The sequence below is a fragment of the Perca flavescens genome, chromosome 11 (genome assembly GCF_004354835.1).
Source record: "Perca flavescens isolate YP-PL-M2 chromosome 11, PFLA_1.0, whole genome shotgun sequence".
Taxonomy (NCBI): Eukaryota; Metazoa; Chordata; class Actinopteri; order Perciformes; family Percidae; genus Perca; species Perca flavescens.
In genome coordinates, this window is record NC_041341.1 from 33,388,469 (window position 1) to 33,413,197 (window position 24,729).

The window sequence follows — 24,729 nt, forward strand, 5'->3', positions numbered from 1 at the left end:
TCAAAAGTTGTTTTAGTTGTGCAACAGAAAACTCAGATTTGACTGATCTACAGTCAAGCTAGCTGTCTGGATTTACCCTGCAGAGATTTGAGGAGCAGTTAACCATAGTCCTCATAAATCCACCGTAGTCTAGAACGCCAACACAAAGGAAGAGGAAGGCGAGGGACAATTGGCCTAAAAAGAGGGACATCCGGCCGAATTTGCGGCAGCACCTGAGCCATCCCGGAAGTGGAACGTCGCCGATAGACTACCCAGCAGTCAATTTATCAAACCTGGATGAGTGTCCAGAGAAATAAACCAATAAAACAACCTGTTGCACTCATGGTATGATTTGCTTTACTTTGTTGGATTTTAGGCTTGGAAGTTGAATATGATTATAAAATAGCATGTGGAAGTTTGGAATAACTTTGAATTTACAAAAACAAAACTCAATGTAATGTCCAACAGAGGGATTAACTTTCACGTCTCAGAAACTGGCCAATATATGGAAGGTTTCCTTCTGAGAAATTTCCAGGGGTGCACTTTTCTTATTGCAAAGTAATTAATATTTTGGCTGATGCATTGCATAAAGATGAAAATAACACTATATCATGATGCAGGGGCAATTCTAGGATCAGACCTTTAATAAGATATTTTTTCAACTGAAGAAAGTCTCCGTTAGCCGTAGGTTTGTTGTATTACCACTTAGTTTTGTGTGAAACCGCTCAGTGAACTACATCTCTCGTCTCACACAATTTACGTCACTAGCTCAACTAGATGCTCAACTTGGTCCAAATGTCTGTTATACCTTCATCAGGGTGATGTGAAAGGGTTGTCAACTTTCTCTAGCCAAGCAGTTGTGTTACTTGTTTCCAAGAGACATAAGTCAACTATAAAAGACATTACAATTCTCTTTTCAATATAAAATATTGTATTCTGTAAACCTTTTGAAAAGGTGATAGTGATGTTGTGTTGTTTTGTATACCTTGGATTTAGATTTGTCTTGTATAATTGCATAAATACAGTAGCATATTACTGCCACCAAGACAGAAATATATTTGCTACTTTTGGTTAGAACATGAAAAGTGCCCACTTTTAAGGACATCTTTTTCATGGGATAACAAGACATTTTTAATTTTACATTCTGTCATTAGATTTCATTTTTTGCAATAATTTGAACATTTGAACGGGCATACATTAAAATAATTAAATAAAGCAAACTTAAGGTACATTCTTGTTACAACTTTCCTGTAAAGTGTAATAATTTGGTATCTAGTAATAAGAATCCCATCAGATTTAAAATATCTGGCTATACTGTAACATAAAAATGTTCTCATTTAAACTATTTTTTTCACGATAATATTTCAGACTGAGCAATCCTCTGTTGGTCACAGTTGCAGCAATATGCTGCTGTACTTAACTACCAGATGGACTGACTGTGTAAGGAAATGGGAAACAGGCAATGTATAAAAGAAAAGATTCACAATGCCAGGACTTAATGCACATGTGCAGTTACCAATATGGCTTGAACTTTTATTGCACAAAGATTACAGTTCTTTATGTTTCCTTACAAACATTTGAAAGCTTTGTAAACAGTGAAGCAGCGTCTCCCCAGTGTGTTCAGTATCTCCTGCTAACACCGCTTTGAGTGCCCGCTGTCCCATTTCCTCAAGACGTCTCAGCAATTAAGTGTGTGTGCACAAGAGCCAACCAGTGACCGACTATATGAAGCAGAAAGAAGCTCAGAGATGTGACTGGATGGTAGCGGAAGGGCGGTTACACGCTGTGAGTCGAGCTGTTTGACAGTCAATAACCTGCATCAGGCTGCTGGCTACATAAAGGGCCTACTATTGAAAGCTGGTGACATTTTGACTGTGATGATTATATTGTGTTTGTGGCTGCTCCGTAAAAAACCCTGTCATATCTGTATCACCAACCACTGTTCTCAACTTTGGCATTATTTGTTCAGCCAGAGCTGGCAAATTTGAGAAGCTTGTTTCATGGTAAGCCAAATCTTCAACAAAGGCAACTGTTTTCATTAGGGCTTCATCTGCTTGCCCAGAACTGACTGTGAAGGTCAAAACACCAGCAAGGGCCAATTTATCAGCTGCGTTTTTAACCTGATCCTGGACTGGACCACCTGTGATCAGAACCAACACCTGCTGGACTCCCCGCTTCCTACGTGACCCAGTTGATGGCTGGAACATTTTGCTAAGGGCATAATTCATGGCAGCTCCTGTATTCAAAACTGAGCCTCCAGTCAGCCTGAGTTGAGAGATTTTATTCACAACATCTTGCCTGCTGCTGTAGGTGTTCAGATGAAATTCAATCTTTTGGCTCTCAGCAAACTGCAGGAGACCAATCCTGACTCTGTCAGGACGTACATCCAGCTGGTTGACCACGTTGATGATGAAATCTCTCACATAGGAAAAGTTACTGCTGCCAACGTAGTTTGATCCATCCACAAGGAAGACAATGTCTCGAACCACTTTTTGAGTCTGCACTGTAGTTATCTCCACCTCTAGGGAAAAGCACAAAAAACAAAACAAATTGTCCTCTTTGTAATACTATGTACATATAATTTCAGGCTCTGGACCATGTAACACTGTTAGTGACACAATAATAGCTCAAATGATGCCCATTGAAACAGTTATCTGTATATGCTATGAAGTTGAGTCTTTGCTTTGGGCACTTGTATCATCACTGTAAGCTAATAGTCAGGTAAGAGGCTACACATTTATTAAAGCCCACCCCCCAAAAAGATTATTTTGTTGTCTCTCAGCAATGGAAAAAACAGAAATTAACTCTGAGATGCTGAAGACTAAAGGCAGTGAATTTGTAACTTAATGTGTTTCCTGGCAATGTATGTTGCTGGTCATCACTAATTTAAACAAAGTGCACTTTTACAACTATAGTTCAGTAGACTCGGTGTGATTTGGGGGTGAAGTTGCAAGATTGTTGCATTTTTTCATTTGGTCAGTTTGTGTTCCTATTGCACTTTTTCAAACGCACCAAACATTGTAAACAAATGTCACACGGTTGAAACGTTCGCTGGTCTATTCAAAAGAATATGTGAAACTCCCCTGTACTTCAGAAATAATTGAGCAACACCAGATTTATTGTCTTGGGTATCTGGTTTTACTTTAGAACTTCTAAGATTTTAGAAGAAGGTGACAAATATGAGCAGCTGACAGACAGTGGGTGAAGGAGAGGGCCGCCCCTGATGAGAGAGAGATTATGATGTTTTGTTCCACAGATGAGGAGTGATGTGTGGTTATGATACGTTATGGATTTGAAAGTTATCATCTCTTAAATCATATATAAGCCTGCAAGGTTGAAATTGCAGGCTAGTTAAATTTTTTGGTTCATTTCTTTTTTTTGGTTGGATTACATTCACCTTAAGTGAACCAACTTTAGCGCACTTGGAAGCGTACCGAGAACCCTGTTTTCAAGCGGACCAGAGTTCTAATGAGCTTTCACACCACCACAAACAAACCCAACTATCCAATGAAGTGCTCCAGGTTTTGGTTAAATGGACCAAACTGCTCAGGTGTAAAAGCACCACTAATATTAAAGCTGCGACCAGCATTGGACGGGCCCTCGCTCCTCTTCGCGCGTCGGGGTTACTGGCGTACGCCAATCCACGTGACCCTGCATTTGCGCAACCATCGGAAACAGCGCGCACGGTGGAGTGTGCACCGTTTGAGATGGTGCAAAAGTTGTACCAAGTGTAGTGGGCAGGGCAAACTGTCATCAATGAAAAAGGAACTCTCTGCTGAGTTCAGTGATACCTCACACAATAGTCTACAAAGAACGGGTCATTAGTTATGAAAGGGGTGTTGCTTAAGCACAGGGGGCGGGCCAAACCATCTCCAATGAAAAGGAAACTCTCTACTGAGTTCAATGATACCTCACACAATGGTCTACATCAAACGGGTCATTGGTCATAAAAAGGGCGTGGCCTGAGTACATGGGTGTGGTTAAAGTATAGGAGGCGACTCAGTATCACATGTGGACCACACATTCTAAGTTTCATGTAAATCGGATGATGTTTGTCATGTAAGGCTGATTTCCTGTTGCCAGCAGGGGGTGCTATAACCAAAAGTCCGTTTTTGCTTTTAGATGTCCTCAGGCCTGGACCCTTGTCAATCGTGAGAAATTTCGGACAAACAGACCAAATTTGAAGTTGATCAGATTAAATCTCTAGGAGGAGTTCGTACGACATGTTGAAATGGCCAGAATCGCACTAATTTTGAACTTTCAAATAAAAATGGCGGACTTCCTGTTGGATTTAGGGTATGGCTCCAATGACGTTTTTTGTACGTCTTGACATGCTACATATGTGTACCAAGTTTCGTGAGTCTACATTAAACGTACTGTAGGGGCTCAATTTCTTTAATTTTGTAAGGGGTGCTAGCAAGCCATTTTTTTGTGCCTATTCCCGAAACCCTAAAAATACGTAACTTTTGACCAGAGTTGATGTGAACGCCAATTTTGGTTTGTTTTTGAGTATGTTAAGCCCCTCAAAAAGGCGATTCATTTGCCGGAAGAAAGAAGAATTCCTTCAGTTTCAATAGGGCCTTCGCCGCTGTCGGTGCTCAGGCCCTAATTAAGTATTTAAATAATTGTTTACTCAATTAAAAACTTAGTTATATTGATAATACATACAACTAGGTAAGCTCACAGCTAAATTAGCATTATTTAGCTCCAAAAGAGTCATGTAATAAAGTTCTCCAGACGCAGACCTGTTTTTGAACATTAAAAAATCCACCTAAACTGGACACTGCACATTCAAGAAATACGACAGCATCAGTTGTTTCAGCAAATGCCCCTTAAACTGTATGTGTTAATGTTCAAGTGGCCATTGTAATTAGACTCAGCTGATGACACAGCTAAGCTGACACTAGCTGCCATAGCCAGCAAACACTAACTTACAAATTGGCTGCCTATAGCCATCAGCCATCCGATTACTAAAACATATTTCTACGGTTTACCTCATGTTCATTGTTTTGAAGGCCAAAATAATTGCCACCATCATAACTTTCAACAGTTTCACAATCCTGTCCCTGAGTATTGTAATCTCTGCGACTGTGATGTTTTCAAAGTCACAGGTCTGGTGCTAAAACTGGATTTTTTTTTATTTATTGTAGTCCATGTCTTATGTTTTATGGGACACCATTCATTCATCCAAAAGACATTTCCCTATTTGGTGGTTCGATGATAGTGGCGGAAAGGGGGTCGGTCCCACTTGTTCAGTGGCATTTTTCATACAACAAAGGAGGATTTCAATTGCTTAATTTTATCACGCAGCACAGTTGTTCCAAAGCATCTGCATTTGTTGTTACCACTTATTTATTCAAGGTTTTCCTTTAAGTTGTCACTTATCTGTATATTTCACTTTCATCAATTCCATTGATTGAATGATGACAACAAATATTTTAAAAATGTAGTAGATGTTCGTGAAAGACAAAGAGTACCTGGCTCAGTGGGTCCTTCAGTCACCACCACCCCAGCTAGAGTGGAGAGTGCATCGACAATTGCCTTTGGGTTGCGAAGCAGTGAGCGGAAGTCTTTCAAATAGAACGCAACAGTGTCAGCAAAGGCAATCTGCTGCAGCTCGTTCTCCGTCGCAGTCTTGGAACCAGCAGCTAGAGTCAATACGCCCATTTGCTGCAGGGCTTTAGCGGGTGCTTCCACACTGTCACTTGACTTTTTACTGGTCATCAACAGTAAAAGCTGGGGTACCCCCTGTTGAATACGACTGCCTTTCTCAGGCCGCAGCATATTCGTCCGCACAAAGTCCAAGGCTGCTCCAATGTTGACTGTCTGTCCCGGTCTTGGTTTGATAGAGCCCAAAGCAGCAGTTAATTCCTCCCTGGATCCATAGGAGTTGAGATCCATCTCAAGTCGAGGGATATTGCTGAACTGGGCCACACCCACTTGAACTCCATCTGGACCAATTGGAATGATGTTGACGAACCGCTTGATGAATTCTCGCACAGAGTTGATAAGCGTTGCACCCATTGTACTGTCGATGAGGAAAATGATGTCTCGTGGTCCAACTGCCAAGACTGAAAAGAAAAGAAAATACATTAATATGCGAATAAAAGCTGTTTTTAAGAGATTTTATGAAAATAAATCTATAAGTACTAAGGGCTTCCAAAGCCCACCAAGGATATATTTTAATAGTTAGATTCATCATTTATATTGAATTAGCTGGCATATGTGTGAACTAATATTGACATAGGAGGAAAAATATGGACGCCTTCTAAATGTTAAATTTTACATGTGTTCTCATAAGGCATGAATTAGGATTTGCAAAATCAAAGATAATTTTTTTGCTGCTTATGGACAAGATATATTGTACCAAAGAAAGTTTAATTTAAGATTAGAACATGAATAGAAATGCTGAATAACAATGACTAATCAACAAAATGTGAAATTAAAATACATAGCCTGGAATTGACACTGGACTTCTGCATTCACTTTGCGACCCTCTACCGGCTATAACCGCACTATGCAAGTTTGCCAGATCGGGTAGCGATCTGTAGTTAGAATGAGACATAAGAATAATGGTAATGGTAACGGACAATTCTGCTTCCAACCTGAAGGGGGACCGAAGAGGAAAAGTGCTTTGGTGTTGCTTTAATGAAATGCCATTTCCATTGATGATACCGGTTTTTTATATCTTGGCCATTCATATAGTTCATAAAATAACATTTGTTTCATTAATTGAAACGGAGATATGAAAAAAACTTACCAGGTTCCTCAGGGAACGTTGTTTCTGTCACATCTGTATCACCAACCACTGTTATCAACTTTGGCATTATTTGTTCAGCCAGAGCTGGCAAATTTGAGAAGCTTGTTTCATGGTAAGCCAAATCTTCAACAAAGGCAACTGTTTTCATTAGGGCTTCATCTGCTTGCCCAGAACTGACTGTGAAGGTCAAAACACCAGCAAGAGCCAATTTATCAGCTGCGTTTTTAGCCTGATCCTGGACTGGACCACCTGTGATCAGAACCAACACCTGCTGGACTCCCTGCTTCCTACGTGACCCAGTTGATGGCTGGAACATTTTGCTAAGGGCATAATTCATGGCAGCTCCTGTATTCAAAACTGAGCCTCCAGTCAGCCTGAGTTGAGAGATTTGATTCACAACATCTTGCCTGCTGCTGTAGGTGTTCAGATGAAATTCAATCTTTTGGCTCTCAGCAAACTGCAGGAGACCAATCCTGACTCTGTCAGGACGTACATCCAGCTGGTTGACCACGTTGATGATGAAATCTCTCACATAGGAAAAGTTACTGCTGCCAACGTAGTTTGATCCATCCACAAGGAAGACAATGTCTCGAACCACTTTTTGAGTCTGCACTGTAGTTATCTCCACCACTAGGGAAAAGCACAAAAAACAAAACAAATTGTCCTCTTTGTAATACTATGTACATATAATTTCAGGCTCTGGACCATGTAACACTGTTAGTGACACAATAATAGCTCAAATACCCATTGAAACAGTTATCTGTATATGCTATGAAGTTGAGTCTTTGCTTTGGGCACTTGTATCATCACTGTAAGCTAATAGTCAGGTAAGAGGCTACACATTTATTAAAGCCCACCCCCCAAAAAGATTATTTTGTTGTCTCTCAGCAATGGAAAAAACAGAAATTAACTCTGAGATGCTGAAGACTAAAGGCAGTGAATTTGTAACTTAATGTGTTTCCTGGCAATGTATGTTGCTGGTCATCACTAATTTAAACAAAGTGCACTTTTACAACTATAGTTCAGTAGACTTGGTTTGATTTGGGGGTGAAGGTGCAAGTTTGAGTTTGAGAAGTTTTCATTTGGTCAGTTTGTGTTCCTATTGCACTTTTTCAAACGCACCAAACATTGTAAACAAATGTCACACGGTTGAAACGTTCGCTGGTCTATTCAAAAGAATATGTGAAACTCCCCTGTACTTCAGAAATAATTGAGCAACACCAGATTTATTGTCTTGGGTATCTGGTTTTACTTTAGAACTTCTAAGATTTTAGAAGAAGGTGACAAATATGAGCAGCTGACAGACAGTGGGTGAAGGAGAGGGCCGCCCCTGATGAGAGAGAGATTATGATGTTTTGTTCCACAGATGAGGAGTGATGTGTGGTTATGATACGTTATGGATTTGAAAGTTATCATCTCTTAAATCATATATAAGCCTGCAAGGTTGAAATTGCAGGCTAGTTAAATTTTTTTGGTTCATTTCTTTTATTTTGGTTGGATTACATTCACCTTAAGTGAACCAACTTTAGCGTACTTGGAAGCGTACCGAGAACCCTGTTTTCAAGCGGACCAGAGTTCTAATGAGCTTTCACACCACCACAAACAAACCCAACTATCCAATGAAGTGCTCCAGGTTTTGGTTAAATGGACCAAACTGCTCAGGTGTAAAAGCACCACTAATATTAAAGCTGCGACCAGCATTGGACGGGCCCTCGCTCCTCTTCGCGCGTCGGGGTTACTGGCGTACGCCAATCCACGTGACCCTGCATTTGCGCAACCGTCGGAAACAGCGCGCACGGTGGAGTGTGCACCGTTTGAGATGGTGCAAAAGTTGTACCAAGTGTAGGGGGCAGGGCAAACTGTCATCAATGAAAAAGGAACTCTCTGCTGAGTTCAGTGATACCTCACACAATAGTCTACAAAGAACGGGTCATTAGTTATGAAAGGGGTGTTGCTTAAGCACAGGGGGCGGGCCAAACCATCTCCAATGAAAAGGAAACTCTCTACTGAGTTCAATGATACCTCACACAATGGTCTACATCAAACGGGTCATTGGTCATAAAAAGGGCGTGGCCTGAGTACATGGGTGTGGTTAAAGTATAGGAGGCGACTCAGTATCACATGTGGACCACACATTCTAAGTTTCATGTAAATCGGATGATGTTTGTCATGTAAGGCTGATTTCCTGTTGCCAGCAGGGGGTGCTATAACCAAAAGTCCGTTTTTGCCTTTAGATGTCCTCAGGCCTGGACCCTTGTCAATCGTGAGAAATTTCGGACAAACAGACCAAATTTGAAGTTGATCAGATTAAATCTCTAGGAGGAGTTCGTACAACATGTTGAAATGGCCAGAATCGCACTAATTTTGAACTTTCAAATAAAAATGGCGGACTTCCTGTTGGATTTAGGGTATGGCTCCAATGACGTTTTTTGTACGTCTTGACATGCTACATATGTGTACCAAGTTTCGTGAGTCTACATTAAACGTACTGTAGGGGCTCAATTTCTTTAATTTTGTAAGGGGTGCTAGCAAGCCATTTTTTTGTGCCTATTCCCGAAACCCTAAAAATACGTAACTTTTGACCAGAGTTGATGTGAACGCCAATTTTGGTTTGTTTTTGAGTATGTTAAGCCCCTCAAAAAGGCGATTCATTTGCCGGAAGAAAGAAGAATTCCTTCAGTTTCAATAGGGCCTTCGCCGCTGTCGGTGCTCAGGCCCTAATTAAGTATTTAAATAATTGTTTACTCAATTAAAAACTTAGTTATATTGATAATACATACAACTAGGTAAGCTCACAGCTAAATTAGCATTATTTAGCTCCAAAAGAGTCATGTAATAAAGTTCTCCAGACGCAGACCTGTTTTTGAACATTAAAAAATCCACCTAAACTGGACACTGCACATTCAAGAAATACGACAGCATCAGTTGTTTCAGCAAATGCCCCTTAAACTGTATGTGTTAATGTTCAAGTGGCCATTGTAATTAGACTCAGCTGATGACACAGCTAAGCTGACACTAGCTGCCATAGCCAGCAAACACTCTAACTTACAAATTGGCTGCCTATAGCCATCAGCCATCCGATTACTAAAACATATTTCTACGGTTTACCTCATGTTCATTGTTTTGAAGGCCAAAATAATTGCCACCATCATAACTTTCAACAGTTTCACAATCCTGTCCCTGAGTATTGTAATCTCTGCGACTGTGATGTTTTCAAAGTCACAGGTCTGGTGCTAAAACTGGATTTTTTTTTATTTATTGTAGTCCATGTCTTATGTTTTATGGGACACCATTCATTCATCCAAAAGACATTTCCCTATTTGGTGGTTCGATGATAGTGGCGGAAAGGGGGTCGGTCCCACTTGTTCAGTGGAATTTTTCATACAACAAAGGAGGATTTCAATTGCTTAATTTTATCACGCAGCACAGTTGTTCCAAAGCATCTGCATTTGTTGTTACCACTTATTTATTCAAGGTTTTCCTTTAAGTTGTCACTTATCTGTATATTTCACTTTCATCAATTCCATTGATTGAATGATGACAACAAATATTTTAAAAATGTAGTAGATGTTCGTGAAAGACAAAGCAGTACCTGACTCAGTGGGTCCTTCAGTCACCACCACCCCAGCTAGAGTGGAGAGTGCATCGACAATTGCCTTTGGGTTGCGAAGCAGTGAGCGGAAGTCTTTCAAATAGAACGCAACAGTGTCAGCAAAGGCAATCTGCTGCAGCTCGTTCTCCGTCGCAGTCTTGGAACCCGCAGCTAGAGTCAATACGCCCATTTGCTGCAGGGCTTTAGCGGGTGCTTCCACACTGTCACTTGACTTTTTACTGGTCATCAACAGTAAAAGCTGGGGTACCCCCTGTTGAATACGACTGCCTTTCTCAGGCCGCAGCATATTCGTCCGCACAAAGTCCAAGGCTGCTCCAATGTTGACTGTCTGTCCCGGTCTTGGTTTGATAGAGCCCAAAGCAGCAGTTAATTCCTCCCTGGATCCATAGGAGTTGAGATCCATCTCAAGTCGAGGGATATTGCTGAACTGGGCCACACCCACTTGAACTCCATCTGGACCAATTGGAATGATGTTGACGAACCGCTTGATGAATTCTCGCACAGAGTTGATAAGCGTTGCACCCATTGTACTGTCGATGAGGAAAATGATGTCTCGTGGTCCAACTGCCAAGACTGAAAAGAAAAGAAAATACATTAATATGAGAATAAAAGCTGTTTTTAAAAGATTTTAGAAGAATAAATCTATAGGTACTAAGGGCTACCAAAGCCCACCAAGGATATATTTTAATAGTTAGATTCATCATTTATATTTAGATTGAATTATTTGGTGTGGACTAATATTGACATAAGAGGAAAAATATAGGCGCCTTCTAAATGTTAAATTTTACATGTGTTCTCATGAGGTATGAATTGGGATTTGCAATCAAAATCAAAGATTATTTTTTTGCTGCATATGGACAAGATATATTGTACCAAAGAAAGTTTAATTTAAGATTAGAACATGAATAGAAATGCTGAATAACATTAATGATTAATCAACAAAATGTGAAATTAAAATACATAGCCTGGAATTGACACTGGACTTCGGCCCGCAAAGCAACACCAAAGATTCTTTTGTACCTTAAATAAATGTTTCCAAAATCATTTCAGTAGTTCATCAACTCGTAACAGGGTAAACGGCACTTCTGCATTCACTTTGCGACCCTCTATCAGCTATAACCGCACTATGCAAGTTTGCCAGATTGGGGAGCGGATCTGTAGTTTGAATAAGAATAAGAAGTATAAGAATAATGGTAATGGTAACAGTAAGGGACAATTCTGCTTCCAACCTGTAGGGGGACTGAAGAGGAAAAGTGCTTTGGTGTTTTAATGACATGCCATTTCCATTGATGATACCTGTTTTTTATGTCTTGGTCATTCATATAGTTCATAAAATAATTGAATTGAATTTGACAGGAGGTGCCATGTACTTAAAGTGTGTTTGTTCTGCGCATTGCAATGATTGTTGGAACTTTGTATTAAAAGAACTTTCTCTTTCTCAAAGTTTGACAACAAAAAAGGTATCCAGACATAAACTGCATGCATTTTGCATTTGCAGAACAACAAAATTATTCAACTCAATGTAGGAACTTATAACTACAAAACACTTTCAGCTCTATCAAGGAATATATTTGGGTTACAGTATGTGAGTGATATGATATGGGGACAACCCATTCTGCAATTTTATGCAGCTTTTAAGATCGTGACTTGGGTGTCTTTACAATGGATCAATTGAACTGTGTGGATCTATACATTTGCAGCAGGCTAGTCAAATTTCAAGTAGAGAACAATACTTTTCTAATGTTTTATTGTGTTATTACCACCTCTGTTAAACACCCTTACTACGATTGAGAATATATGAATTTCAAGTTTAGCACAAGCATATCTTACCTTGTGCACTATATTACATTCATTTTGATGCCTTTAGGGCTTTTCCTTTTTTAAGTCCCCATCCACAACCACAATGCCTCACTAACATTTACAGAGAAGTTACATACCTTGTGTGAACTCGGTCTGAACTATAATGTTGCGCTGGACCACCCCGTTAATTAATGGGAGCAGCCGGTCACCCATGCTCGCCACTGTTCTGAAATCAGGGGCTGACAGGACAAAACTTTTATCTGTAGCAACTGCTTCCAGATCTGTACTGGCCGTTTCACCAATCGTAACACCTAATGTGATGACGCCGGCCCTCTTAAGGGCCCGGTCACCGGCACCAGTATCATCAGTTGACGGCCCAGCACTGATAACCACCAACATCTGGGGCACACCCTCGTCGACCCTGCCCCCAGCTGTTTGGCTTAAAAGGCTTTTGGCTACTTCCTCCAAGGCGAACCCCAGGTTAGATTCATCACCCCCTGAGTAGGAAAGGCCCTTCACCGCTTCCAGGACTGATGATTTGCTGTCAAAGCTATTTAGATAGAACTTTATCTGTGGGTTGCCGTTGTACAGGGCCAAGGCCACCCGAACAGTGTCCCTGCCCACATCAAGGGGCTCAATGATTCTCAAAACCAAATCGCGCACAAAGGTGAAGTTTGCTGCTCCAACGTTCTCTGATCCATCAATTAAGAGTACTAGGTCAGCTGAATCTTGTGCTTTAAGGGAAGAGAGAGAAAACAAAACAAAATGGAACTTGTGAAAGCGTTAACATGGTGAGGCAGAGACAAAGAATCCAATCAAAGAACTCGTGCTAGCATATCATTGTGTGTGTCAAGGAACATTGAAAGTGAACAAATCAATCAAACATTGCAAAACACATCATACTGCATGTAGGCTGAACCAAGGAGATTTCCTAAAGTGATGCCATTTGTACAGTACTGTTGTTGTCAGTAGGAATACTAACCACTGATGAGCTAATTCTCCTCATCTAGGATGGTCAATCATAACAGCTTAATTAGGTCTAAAACATTTTATTTAAATTCCAGAAAAACTAATGTTTTCCCACATCAGGGGCAGAATAGAACTCCATCAACATTTAAAGCTAATCATGACATCATTTTGATTTTTACAAAAAGAAAAAATTTGATAGTCATAATTGTTGAATGTGACTTAGTGACCGTGAACTGAAAAGCTAGATTTTTTTTTATAAAAACAAATTGTTGAGCCTTAAAAAAAAGTATTATGAAATTATAATAATTGTTTATAATTAATATAATGAATACATTTAACTACATTGTTCTATTCTTATTATTCACTATAAAGAAAGGGTATTCCATCATGAGGCCATACTATGGTGACAACTACAAGTCAAAAGAAAAACAATGCATGAAAAAAAAATTGAGCTGTTTTATCATTAAACCTTTTACAAAGTTCTTTGTTAAATTAGTGTGATGTGTCCCTTGTAGAAACTCCATTGAGTTCAGCCATCCCATGCAGACTCTTGTTATGGACCTCAGATAAAGTGACCAGCCATGACCCTGTGGCATATCCTGGAGGCCTGCAATACTTGAGAATATATTACATGTGATTTCATGTAAAATCTTTACAAATGTGTTTATTATTGATGTTTCCAATTCATTTTAATTTTAATCATATATGCTGGCAAAAGAAATTTGCTTTTATGAACAAATTTTTATGGAATGTATTTTTTCATTCAAGTAACTTCTGGTAATTAATTGTAACATATAATATTACATATAGTACCATTTCAGGGCATCTACATATAAAAATATTCTCAAAGTACTTTTGCAGGTCAAGGATGCAGGTTCATCACTGTTTCAAATACAGAATATTGACAATATTTTACACAGATAGACACTGTGACTGCTAAAGACACCAAAGAAAAGAATACAAAAACAGGACACATACATAAGCAGTGGTGCATGGTTAGCTATGGTTAAAAGCGCATTGATTGAATTTGAGATGTGATGTTTTAAAGGGTGAGGCATCCTTGAGTCCATTCTCTTTTCCAAAGGTTTTCTGAAGAAATCTGAGGTGTCAATATATGGATTTTACAATGTTATTCTGTTGCTGTCTGTATTGTGTCCTCTCACCACAGCTGTGTCTACTTCAAACAAGCATCATCTTGAAATGGTGTCTTAAATTATGCCTGAGGTTATGGCTGTATGCCAACACAGAAATTAAATCACTACCTAATTTATGAGCACAGAATGGTCACATCACTTAAATAGCTTTCTCTCAATCCATTCTCATTGTTTTTGTTCTGGCTTTGCACGGGCATTTTTCTGTGCCACTGTTACACCCTAATCTGAGCTCTGAATCAACTGCATCCTGAACTCCAACTGCAAACACCTCCACGCCTGCCAGGCACAGCACCTGAGCTGGCTCGGCCACGTCATCCTGGGAGCGCCCATCTGTTAGCACAACCACCACTTGCGCCACACCATCAACAGCGCGGCTGCCCGAAGCAGTGGTCAAATGTGTACGAGTCAGGAAATCCAGGCCCAGGCCAGTCTGGGTTCCCCCACCACGATAAGGCATAGCCATGATGTGTGCCAGGACTCCCTGTGTTGTTGGGTAGCTGTTGAGCAAGAACTCAGTTTGTGCCTAGTATTGTACTGCACAAGGGCAAATTTAAACCTCTCCCCTTCAACCTGGTAACCTGACTCCACCAGATGGATTGCTTCGCATTTGCTCGGCATATCCATCTGGGAACTTTCCGTTGGAGAACTTTTGGGAAAGGGCAATCACCACCTATGTTGGTGATAGATGGGCCAAATCAACCAATCAGATCAAACTCTTGCCAAAACCAGTCGGGAGAGGAGCAAAAACATTTTTTCCTCCGAGAAAAGCCTCCAGTGCCATTTTATGCTCTTCTTTCAATGAAGGAATTCTTTCTAATTCGGATGAAACTTGCGCGATAGCTACGCTCATCTCATCCGTGGAAGCTGCCATGTTGTTTAGACTAACAGTCGCTTCTCGTTGCGTCACACCTAAACCCGCCTCAAAACCAAGGCTGATTGGTCGTTTGGCGAACGGCTCCAAATTTTCTCTATCTCAAGATGCCAGACTGATCTGCGAGTGGAAAACTGGAGCTTGCAAGATCAGGACGGTCTCACGATGCTACCAACCTGGTGCAGTGATTGTATCAAGTTGTACAGAAATTGTCTGATATGCTTAAAGTTCTCCACTCCCATACTCCAGGATGAATCCACTAGAAAGTATATATCAGCTCCCAACCCCTGTGCACAATCTTCAAAAGAGTGTTTGGAGGACAAAAGTGAAGACCAGTGAAAAGATGCCTGGTGTGTTTGGTACCAGAATATTGTTTTGGTGCTTAACACCCATACGGTTGCACAATACAACTGAAATGTTGCTGCTTTGTTTAGCAAAAGCATCTGACTGCACTTGCTATTCTATTATTTTCCTCCAATGTTAAGATACACCGCTTGAATTCAGATTAAAACAAAATAACAATAATTGAAAAATAGCCAGTTAACTAACAATGCTCATTAAAAGTGAAAAATCATGTAATATTTTACTTAATTACTTTAATGTGTTTAGTTTTTCTTAGGATTTCATAAGCACTTTTAAAAACTCCTGCTTTTCTTTGCAATATATGAACAGGTGCAAACTACAATATACATTTTTAGGGGAGCAAAAACGGGAAGAAGAAATAAATGTATTCCTCTGAGCATTGCTGAAAATTGGAAAAAGTTGACAAATCATCTTCAAAATGAGCACAGCCTGCTGACTGCAGCTGGGATGAACTTAGTTCGACTTACCTTCCTGAGCCTCAAGGTTAGGGAGGAGTCCTGCAAACAGGACGCCTAGGAGGGCACATAGCGGTAATAACCGATGCCTCTTCATCTTCTATCACCAATACAGCAAAGGGACACCTGTAAAACCAGAAGCAAATATCATATGAATTTAAACCAGTTGTTCTATCCTAATACCACAAGGCCTGACCAACACTTCACACTTCAAATGAGTCTACTTTTGCAATATGGTTATTATAATGATAATGAAGAATGATTCTTCTGCATGTCTATAAAATATACATTTTAAATAAACATGCTCCCGTACAAAATACGCCTTTATTTTCTGAGCCAACTAGATGGCGCTCTCTGTTCAACTAAAGGTTGAAAGCACACTGAATTGCCATTCTTTGAGCCTTTTTCTTTAAACCAAAAGGTCCATCTAGTGGGCTCAGAAAATAAAGAAAATGGTTCACGAAGTATCAGGAAGCTTCATTTGGCCATGACTATCATAATGATCCGATATTGTAATTATAATCAGATATAATGAAATTCCGTATTACTTCTCTTGATGTAGACAGAACACAGAAAAAAAGATAAAACCAGTACCAGCAACAGCAGTAGTACAGTAGCAGCAAAACAGCAAAAACAGCAGCGTAGTGAAAAGTGACGCGTGTGCAAGTACAACTTGGAAATAAATAAAAGGAAAGTACAGCTTTGAAAATAGATAAATAAAAAGACATGCATTTTACATGCATACATTTACAGATGTTAAAGGTTATGATTATAAATAAATAGATGGTAAATCTATGTTTATAATTTTATATTTGTGGTAGCAGTCTCTGAGAGTTTGGGATAGGGTATGGGGTATTTGAAATGTTGCACTCCCTATTTGCTTCCCTAAATATAACACACAACATCACATAAGCTTGTTTTAAGAATGCAACATCTAATCTTCGACACACCACACATCTCCTGTCAGCCTTTGTTGTGTAAAAATAATTGATTTCCTAATGGTACTGCTGCTAAAGCATCACCAGGTCCCAGTTGCTTAATGGTGGGATTAGCATTTTTCACATTAATAAGGCAGCGGCAAGCATGTACATCCTGGCCAAGATTTTAAATAGACATGGTATCTGCCATTAAAGGCTGCTATGTTTCAATAAAAAAAATGACAGTTGAATCCCCAGCTCTTCTGGTCTAACATTAACACAGATGTGTCTAACATTTTGGTTTGTGTGAGTGAGGGAGCTGAATCATGTGTTGAAGTTTCAGTAGCAGACCTGAAGCACAGAGTGGTAATGATCAAAACCACCTGTTAAAATACCAGCCAATGTGCTTTAGTAATTAACTGCTTGGCAAAGACAGAATTTTCCAACTCACAAAACAAAGTGTTCTTAAGAGGGGTGTTGGACTGGAAAGTCCAGTTTTACAGCAAGGGTGGGTGTATTTTCTATTCAGTCAGATTTTCCCCAATTGTTATGTTAAGTAATGTCACAGGAAATGAAAGGAAGGTTATGCATGGCTCACTACTGAGAATGCATGTACAGTAAGGGCACTTTCACATCTATAGTTCAGTAGACTCGGTGCGATTCGTGGGTGAAGTTGCAACATTGTTGCATTTTTCATTTGGTTCGGTTTGGGTTTACATTGCACTTTGTCAGGCTGATGTGCAGCTTTCCAAATCCTCAGCGGACCCCCCATTCAGAATCTCAGCGGACACGTCTTCGAGAGCCTCAGCTGATGACCAATGCATGCAAGATCGACTTCTGATCTTGTTGCCTTGTTTCCTGTTCCCGTTACCTTGTTGGCGGACCCGCCGACTCCTGTTCCAGTTGCCTTGTTGGCGGACCCTGGCCCAGCTGATCAGTCGCCTGCCTTCCACCCAGCTGACCCGTCGCCTGTTTTCAGCCCAGCTGACCTGTCGCCTGCTTCCAGCCCAGCGGTTACTTCACCTGCCCCGCCTCAAGAGGGATCCCGCCTTCGCCACCGCCGGCCTCCAGAGGGGTTTCGCCTTCGCCACCGGCCGCCAGAGGGATTCTGCCTTCGTGCTTGGCTGCCTGAGGGGTACCGCCTTCATCGCCGACTATCTCCAGAGGGTGTTTGTCTTTGCCGACATGCTTGGTCTCCAGAGGGGATCCGCTTTCGCAGACCTGTTCAGCCACAGAGGGATTTCACCTTCACCACCGGCCGCCTGAGAATCCTTGTCGTCCTATTCGGCCGCCAGAGGGGTGCAGTTTGCAGTCCTGGACCCGGGGCTTAGCTGACCGCAGCACTTCGGTCCCCAAGCCCCGCTGTTCCCAGTTCCCTAGTCCCACCATCCTCAGTTCCCTAGCCCCATTTGATTTTTTGTTTTCCCTTTTGTCTCTTCGGGGGTTGATTTTTGGTTCGTTTTCTAGTGTTTGTTTCCAGTGTTTCCTGGGCCCTATTTCAGAAAGCCGGTTTAGTGAAAACTCTGAGTTGGTTTACCATGAGATGAGGGAAACTCTGGGTTTTCGGTTTCAGAAAGGGAGGTAACTTCACCTCAGAGTCAGTTACTATGGTAACTGAGCCTGTGAACCTAACCTGGTCGGGAGCACGTTTTCGTCAATAAACCTCGAGTTTCTCTCAGTCTCCTCCCTCTGAAACAGCGCCCTTTCCTTTCCTCATTCATTCATTCAGTCTGGATCCGGTGCATTTTAGCACAGTTTGTGCATGAATAAAAAAAAATTATGTTGGTTTATTAACCATGTTAGGCAGACTATAAAACGTTTTTTTTCTCAAAACATGGCATTTCGTTTTGTCAACGATCCTGTTGATGAATAAGCTGCTTTACTTAGCAGGGTGTTATATGTCGGGAGATGATATTGAAACCCCGACATTATCATTTTTAGATAGCTTCCTATTTGAGCAGTATCGTTTTTCTTCCCAGTCGATCAGTTATGTAGGCTACATAACCTTATCCGTCCTCATATCACTAACGTCACCCATCTATGCTCTTACATCCCAGCAGATTATCGCATTACGTTTTTTTTGCAAATGGCATTTGTCTTTACAACAATGATGATGGGGAGCATTTTAGTAAAGCCACTGTAGCATAGCGCCGTCAGAAGAGTGTGACTTGCTCTGAAACGTTTTAAACGTTTCTAAAAGGAGTTCCGCAGTATTGCAGGTGAATGAGCTAAACCCTTTGAAATAAAAGATTATGAATTATAATTCTGTTAATGATGGTGCTGCAGCCTCAAAATGGGATTAGTAGGCGTAGTAGGCTACTTTTTCGTCCGCAGTGTTACACCTAAATGAAATAGATTATAGGTTCAATACCATTTTACCAGTAATATTAGGCTATACTTATGATTAAATATGATATACACTAAATTGGAATATACGCATTTAGTCTAGCAGCAATTCTCTCCCACGCAAATTCTCTTTCTTTTGCAGCAGCCACTGTGTTTTGTTTTTTTAACTCGCTGTATGTGCGCATGAGTATTTCCGCCAACCCGTTTGTTTGTGGTTGTTACCATGGTGTATCATGGCTCCATTCATGCTGCCTTTTTATTGTGGTGGTACACGCGCGTGAACCTACTCTGAGTTGATTGAACCAACTTATATCAGCTGCTCTGAAACCAAAAACTCAGAGTTTCGCATCTCCGGGTAAAATCAACTCAGACATCAGGGTTAGACTCAGAGTTTGTTAAACCTTCTACCTGAAATAGGGCCCTGATCTATTGCCTGTATTTTCGACTACGTCTTCTGCCTGTTGGATTTGTACAATTGCCTGGATTGTTTATTAATTAATAAACAAACTCACCTTCTACCCAGAGTTGAGTCGAGCTTTTGAGTCCAACATTGTACCCATGACATATTTGTACTTTATTACTTGCCTGTATCCCGTTGAGAAGTGAGGATTTCCTTTACTTTCCTAACTCTCTAGGTCTAAAACTTACAATGGTCAGCAAAGAGCACAGAAACACATACACACACATAACCTATTTCAATTTCAGACCACCATGAGGTGATAATATGGATTCCAAAAGAGCAGCCAGAGCAATTACATTTTTATTGCACTAAAGCAAACTTAAAACTGCAAAACTCTGATCTGAAAAAAACTAATGCCCAAATTAACCCAAACTTCCAACTGTGATGTGGCAGACTCACCACTCCACTCTGCAATTAGGAAGGCTTTTTACACAAGCAGCAGACTCAAATATAACAAAAAAGAGGGTCTTGAAAAAATGTAATTGCCTTAGATGGTGCACATTGCCAAAGTCTTCACCATTAGACTAATGATGGGGGCGTCCCAGAGGAGTCTCTTTAAAGGGGTGATAGAATGATTATGTAGGGTATTTCACACTGTTCCTTAAGGTCTCCTAATGGGGTATGTAACATTGGTTGGTCTGAAAATGGCCTGGTTGATCTGTGTTTTGGCCCTTTTTGTAACAAGAGCTTTTCTTCCAAATATGGTATACTCATGAATATTTAGATGAGCTGCGTGCTGATTGGTTGAGCAAATTCCCATACACACATATTACAGACGCGACAGAATCTCATATTCCAGACACTTCAATGTTTCGTTACCAAATTCACTTCTGAGACTTTTTTATGCGAGAAATCAACTATATAATGCTCAAATATCTGGCTGTTTTACGAAAATTGATGGCTAATTGCAAATTTGGTAAGACATGTCAGACTTTAGGAGCTCCACACAGTCTGACGAGAAAGCAGCAGCCTGCTGGGCTCCATACCCAGGGCAAAGTCACCCTTTGTGGATTACTGCACTACCGGGGCTCTGCGGAGCTGGGCGGCTGCTGGCATAACTAGAATATATTTACAGTTTGAATTTCGTCACAGCACTTATATCACAGCTACCAAGGTCTTACAAAGCTAACCGTTGTGTGCAATTTAAATTTAAGGCATTTTTATGAACATGAGGGGTCTTGGTAGGAGGAGCAGCTAACTAGCTATATGTCCCATTCAATACAATGGGAAAATATCGCGGCTAGCTAGCTACACTTTCGGCATAACTATAGTATATTTACAGTTTGAATTTCGTCACAGCATGTATGTTACACGTTCCCCAAGGTCTTACAAAGCTTAGCTAACACTTGTCCGATTTCGGATTTCAATTTAATGCATTTTTGTGAATTTCAGAGGTCTCGTTAGGAGGAGGCTAGCTAGCTCTCATTGATGGAGTCCAGCTCACCGTGGGCTCTTTCAATGAGACTCGTGGACAAGAGGCATTTATTTCCCCGATCGTTTGTTTAAATAACTCAACACACATATCCATTATAAGATTAACTGGAACCTGCGGTAAGAATTTGCGGGCGTAACAAGCTCGCTGACTGCACTCTCAGTCACACACCGGCCATTTAGCAGGAAGAGGGGAGGGAGAACAGCGAGCTGCAGGCCCTGGATCTCTGTCAGGGTAGCGGCGTTTGGTAGTCCAGTCACCCAGAAAGGGTGAGTTTGCGTGGGAATTGAGCACCACAGGCTGCTGGCCGTGACGGAGCTCAATCAAGTCAAGTCAAAAAAATGGAAATTACAGTGCTCATACCTATCTAATACAATACAATAAATACAATATAATACAATACATAAATACAATATAAAATTTATAAAAATGTATGTTTAAAGTGCTTGTTGTGCTGTCTGATAGTCTGAGGTATAAAAGAGAGAGCATACCGCTTAGTTTGTGTCACGGGAGGCCTTAGCCTACCACTACGTTCCATAACTCTGGCAGTCAAATTATCATGAAGAGGGTGATCCGGGTCCCTCGTTATTTTCTGTGTCATTTTTGCCAGACGGTCATCATATACTTGATCCACTGTATTTAACTCTCCTACCATTTTTCCAGCCCTTTTAGTCACTATCAATCCTGGCCTTCTCGGTTATCCCAGCATTCCTCTATCCAGCTCACAGCAGGCCGGGGACTGTGAAGGAGGACAGGCAGGGCAGTGATGCAGCAACCCAGGCAGCACCAGCTGCTGAACTCCGACACACAGTCGGAAAAAATTTGCAATTGGACATCCATTTTCGTAAAAACGGCCCATATTTGAGCTTTACATAGTTGATTTCTCGCATAAAAAAAGTTTCAGAAGTGATTTTTGTAATGGAATAGCAGAGATCTGTGCGACCTAGATTCAGAAGACTACCTGATATCAGGTCAGTTGTGTAGCCTATGTAAATGTTGGGGCGTGACAAAGAGAGAGAATAGAGCCAAATAAGGAGGAGCCGCCGAGTTGACGTCAACTACACTTTACAGATAGAGTAGGTCTAGACCACACTCTATAATTCACAAAGCCCCAACAATTCCCAACAATCATATTCTGATCACAATATGATTTTAATTGTTAGAAAGCTCTCCAAAAACCGTTTACAATCTTTCTGTAATATTCGGCATAAACTAGAATTTACAGGTATTCCCAAGAATAAAATAACTCAGCTTGAAGATGAACTGCAGAATATAAATTGGAATAATGTTAAGCAAACGTATGATTTAGATACCTGCTGTACTACAATGATGAAAACACTAACAGATGTGACTCAGAAATATACTCAGTTACTGAAGTATCCACAACGTAGAAGGGCTTTACCATGGTTGAATAAGGATATTCTCCAGCTGATGAAAAAAAGAGACTTTGCGCTCAAACATTCATTACTAACAAAAACTAACACAGATATATTTGTTTTTAAAGGATTAAGAAATAAAGTAGTTAGGGAGCTACGCAAAGCAAAAACAAACTACTTCATGAAATTGATGGCTGAATCAGGAGGGAAAAGTTCAGAACTTTGGAAACACCTTAATATTTTAACTAATCGAGTGCTTAAGCAACAAAAATTAATAGCGGAATTAAATATAAATGGAATCGTCAGTAATGAAAGGACTGAAATTGCAAACCAATTTAATCGATTCTTTATCCAATCAGCTGAGGAATTGGCTGACAATTTTCAACCAATACAATTAAAACACATACTGAGAGACCAAACAACATCTTCTTGTATAAAAGAGGTAGACCAGAGTGAAATTGCTGAAGTTTTTAAACAGTTACGGCAATCTAAGGCCAAGGATAGCTTTGGCTTGGATACCGCTTTTATAAAAAAAACACAGTTCTCTCCTCTTAATGCCAGTTACACATGTAGTAAACTTATCCATTAGAGCGAATGAATTTCCTCAGCAATGGAAAAAGGCTATTATAACTCCAGTCTTTAAGTCTGGAGCATCTGACCTGGTCTCGAATTATAGACCAATTTCAATTTTACCTGCACTCTCAAAGGTTCTTGAAAAAACAGTTGCCAAACAACTTGTTGATCATCTTGAAAGTAATCATGTTCTACACGCCAAACAATTTGGGTTTAGACCACGGTACTCAACAGAGTTGGCAAACTGTTACCTCACTGAAATGATAAAACAGTCATTAGATGAAGGTAATGTAGTGGGAGCAGTATTTCTGGACTTGAAAAAAGCATTTGATACTGTGAACCACAAAATTCTTTTTAAATAAGTTAGAAAATTGTAACTTGTCACATGATGCAATAACTTGGTTTAGATCATATCTCGAACACAGGCAGCAGTGTGTTAAAATTAATTCCACTCAGTCATCTATCCAAACTTGTCGAATCGGAATTCCACAAGGTTCAATTTTAGGCCCTTTGCTTTTTAGTTTATATATAAATGATCTTCCAGACAGTTGCAAAAAGGTTAAATGCCAAATGTATGCAGATGACACAATTATATATGTCTCAGCAAAAACCCTCAGATTGCAGCTGAGATGCTTTCAAAAGAACTGGATGGTGTATCACAGTGGCTTCGAAATAATCATTTGACCCTGAACTTTGATAAGACAGTCTCTATGTGCTTTTCAATTAAAAGAAAGTTCAATGAAAATTTTAGAATAAAGATTGATGAGAAGGAGATAGATGAGGTATGTGAATTTAAGTTTTTAGGGGTTACTTTAGATTCTCATCTTAAGTTTGATAGTCATGTAAAGAGACTGTGCAGAACTGTCAAGACAAATTTTAATTGCTTCCGATTAATAAGACAATATATACCCATTAAGGCAGCACAGCAGTTTATGCATTCTATGATATTTTCTCATTTATCGTACTGCATTACTGTTTGGGGTCAGGCCAATCAAACAACTATTACACCCATTAGGTCATTATATAAACAGGCATTCAAAGTAATGGACCAGAAACCTGTAAGATGGCATCACTGCCTCATTTTAAGGAAGCATAATATATTGAGTTTTGACAGTTTTGTAAATTATTCATTTCTAAAATTAATTTCCAAGTGTGTGAATAACCTTGCACCAGAAATATTTTGTCAACTAGTAGTGAAACAAAAGAGCGGAATAAGAACTAGAGGCACAATAAGTGGTAACTGTATAGCGGCAAAACGTAGAACATTTGGTCAGACATCATTTTCAGTAAGAGGCATAAAATTGTGGAAAGCTGTACCATTAGAAATTAAAACATTGACAGAACTCAAGGTTTTTAAATACACATTTAAAGCAGTGGCTGAAACTGAAACAACTCTGTGAACACTGACTATACAAGATATAAGACAATTTATACAAACATAATGTTGCATATGTTAGCATGCATAGCATACTTTTGTGTTCTTGTATAGTTAAATGTGTCTAAACTCTGTTTTATAATGATTTTTACATTCATTTAAGTTCATTTTATTTCATGTATGGGATGTATTTATTGTATGTATTTTAATAGTTACAAATTTTATATTAATACTCTGTACTTTCTGTTTTAATTTTAAAAGCCTAAACAGGGACAGGGGTTGCAAA

The 24,729-nt window shown here is 40.0% G+C and overlaps 1 protein-coding gene across 1 annotated transcript; it reads right to left on the reverse strand.

Annotated features, from left to right (window-relative positions):
- Positions 1–1,474: 1,474 nt before the first annotated feature.
- On the reverse strand, positions 1,475–14,738 carry LOC114563691 (collagen alpha-3(VI) chain). The gene is made up of 6 exons (XM_028590485.1): positions 14,492–14,738; positions 12,290–12,886; positions 10,332–10,925; positions 6,740–7,369; positions 5,457–6,050; positions 1,475–2,500 (listed from the first exon to the last, which is right to left on the reverse strand). The coding sequence occupies exons 1-6, from the start codon at positions 14,736–14,738 to the stop codon at positions 1,827–1,829; spliced, it is 3,336 nt and encodes a 1,111-aa protein (XP_028446286.1). The 3' UTR covers positions 1,475–1,826.
- Between the last annotated feature and the right edge of the window lie 9,991 nt (positions 14,739–24,729).

Coding starts and splice junctions, on each gene's coding strand:
- LOC114563691 (XM_028590485.1), bottom strand. CDS start 14,738: ATGGCTATGCCTTATCGTGGTGGGGGAACCCAGACTGGCCTGGGCCTG. Junction 10,926..12,289: donor TCAGACCGAGTTCACACAAG/GTATGTAACTTC, acceptor TTTTCTTTTCAG/TCTTGGCAGTTGGACCACGA. Junction 7,370..10,331: donor TGAAGGACCCACTGAGTCAG/GTACTGCTTTGT, acceptor GCTTTTCCCTAG/TGGTGGAGATAACTACAGTG.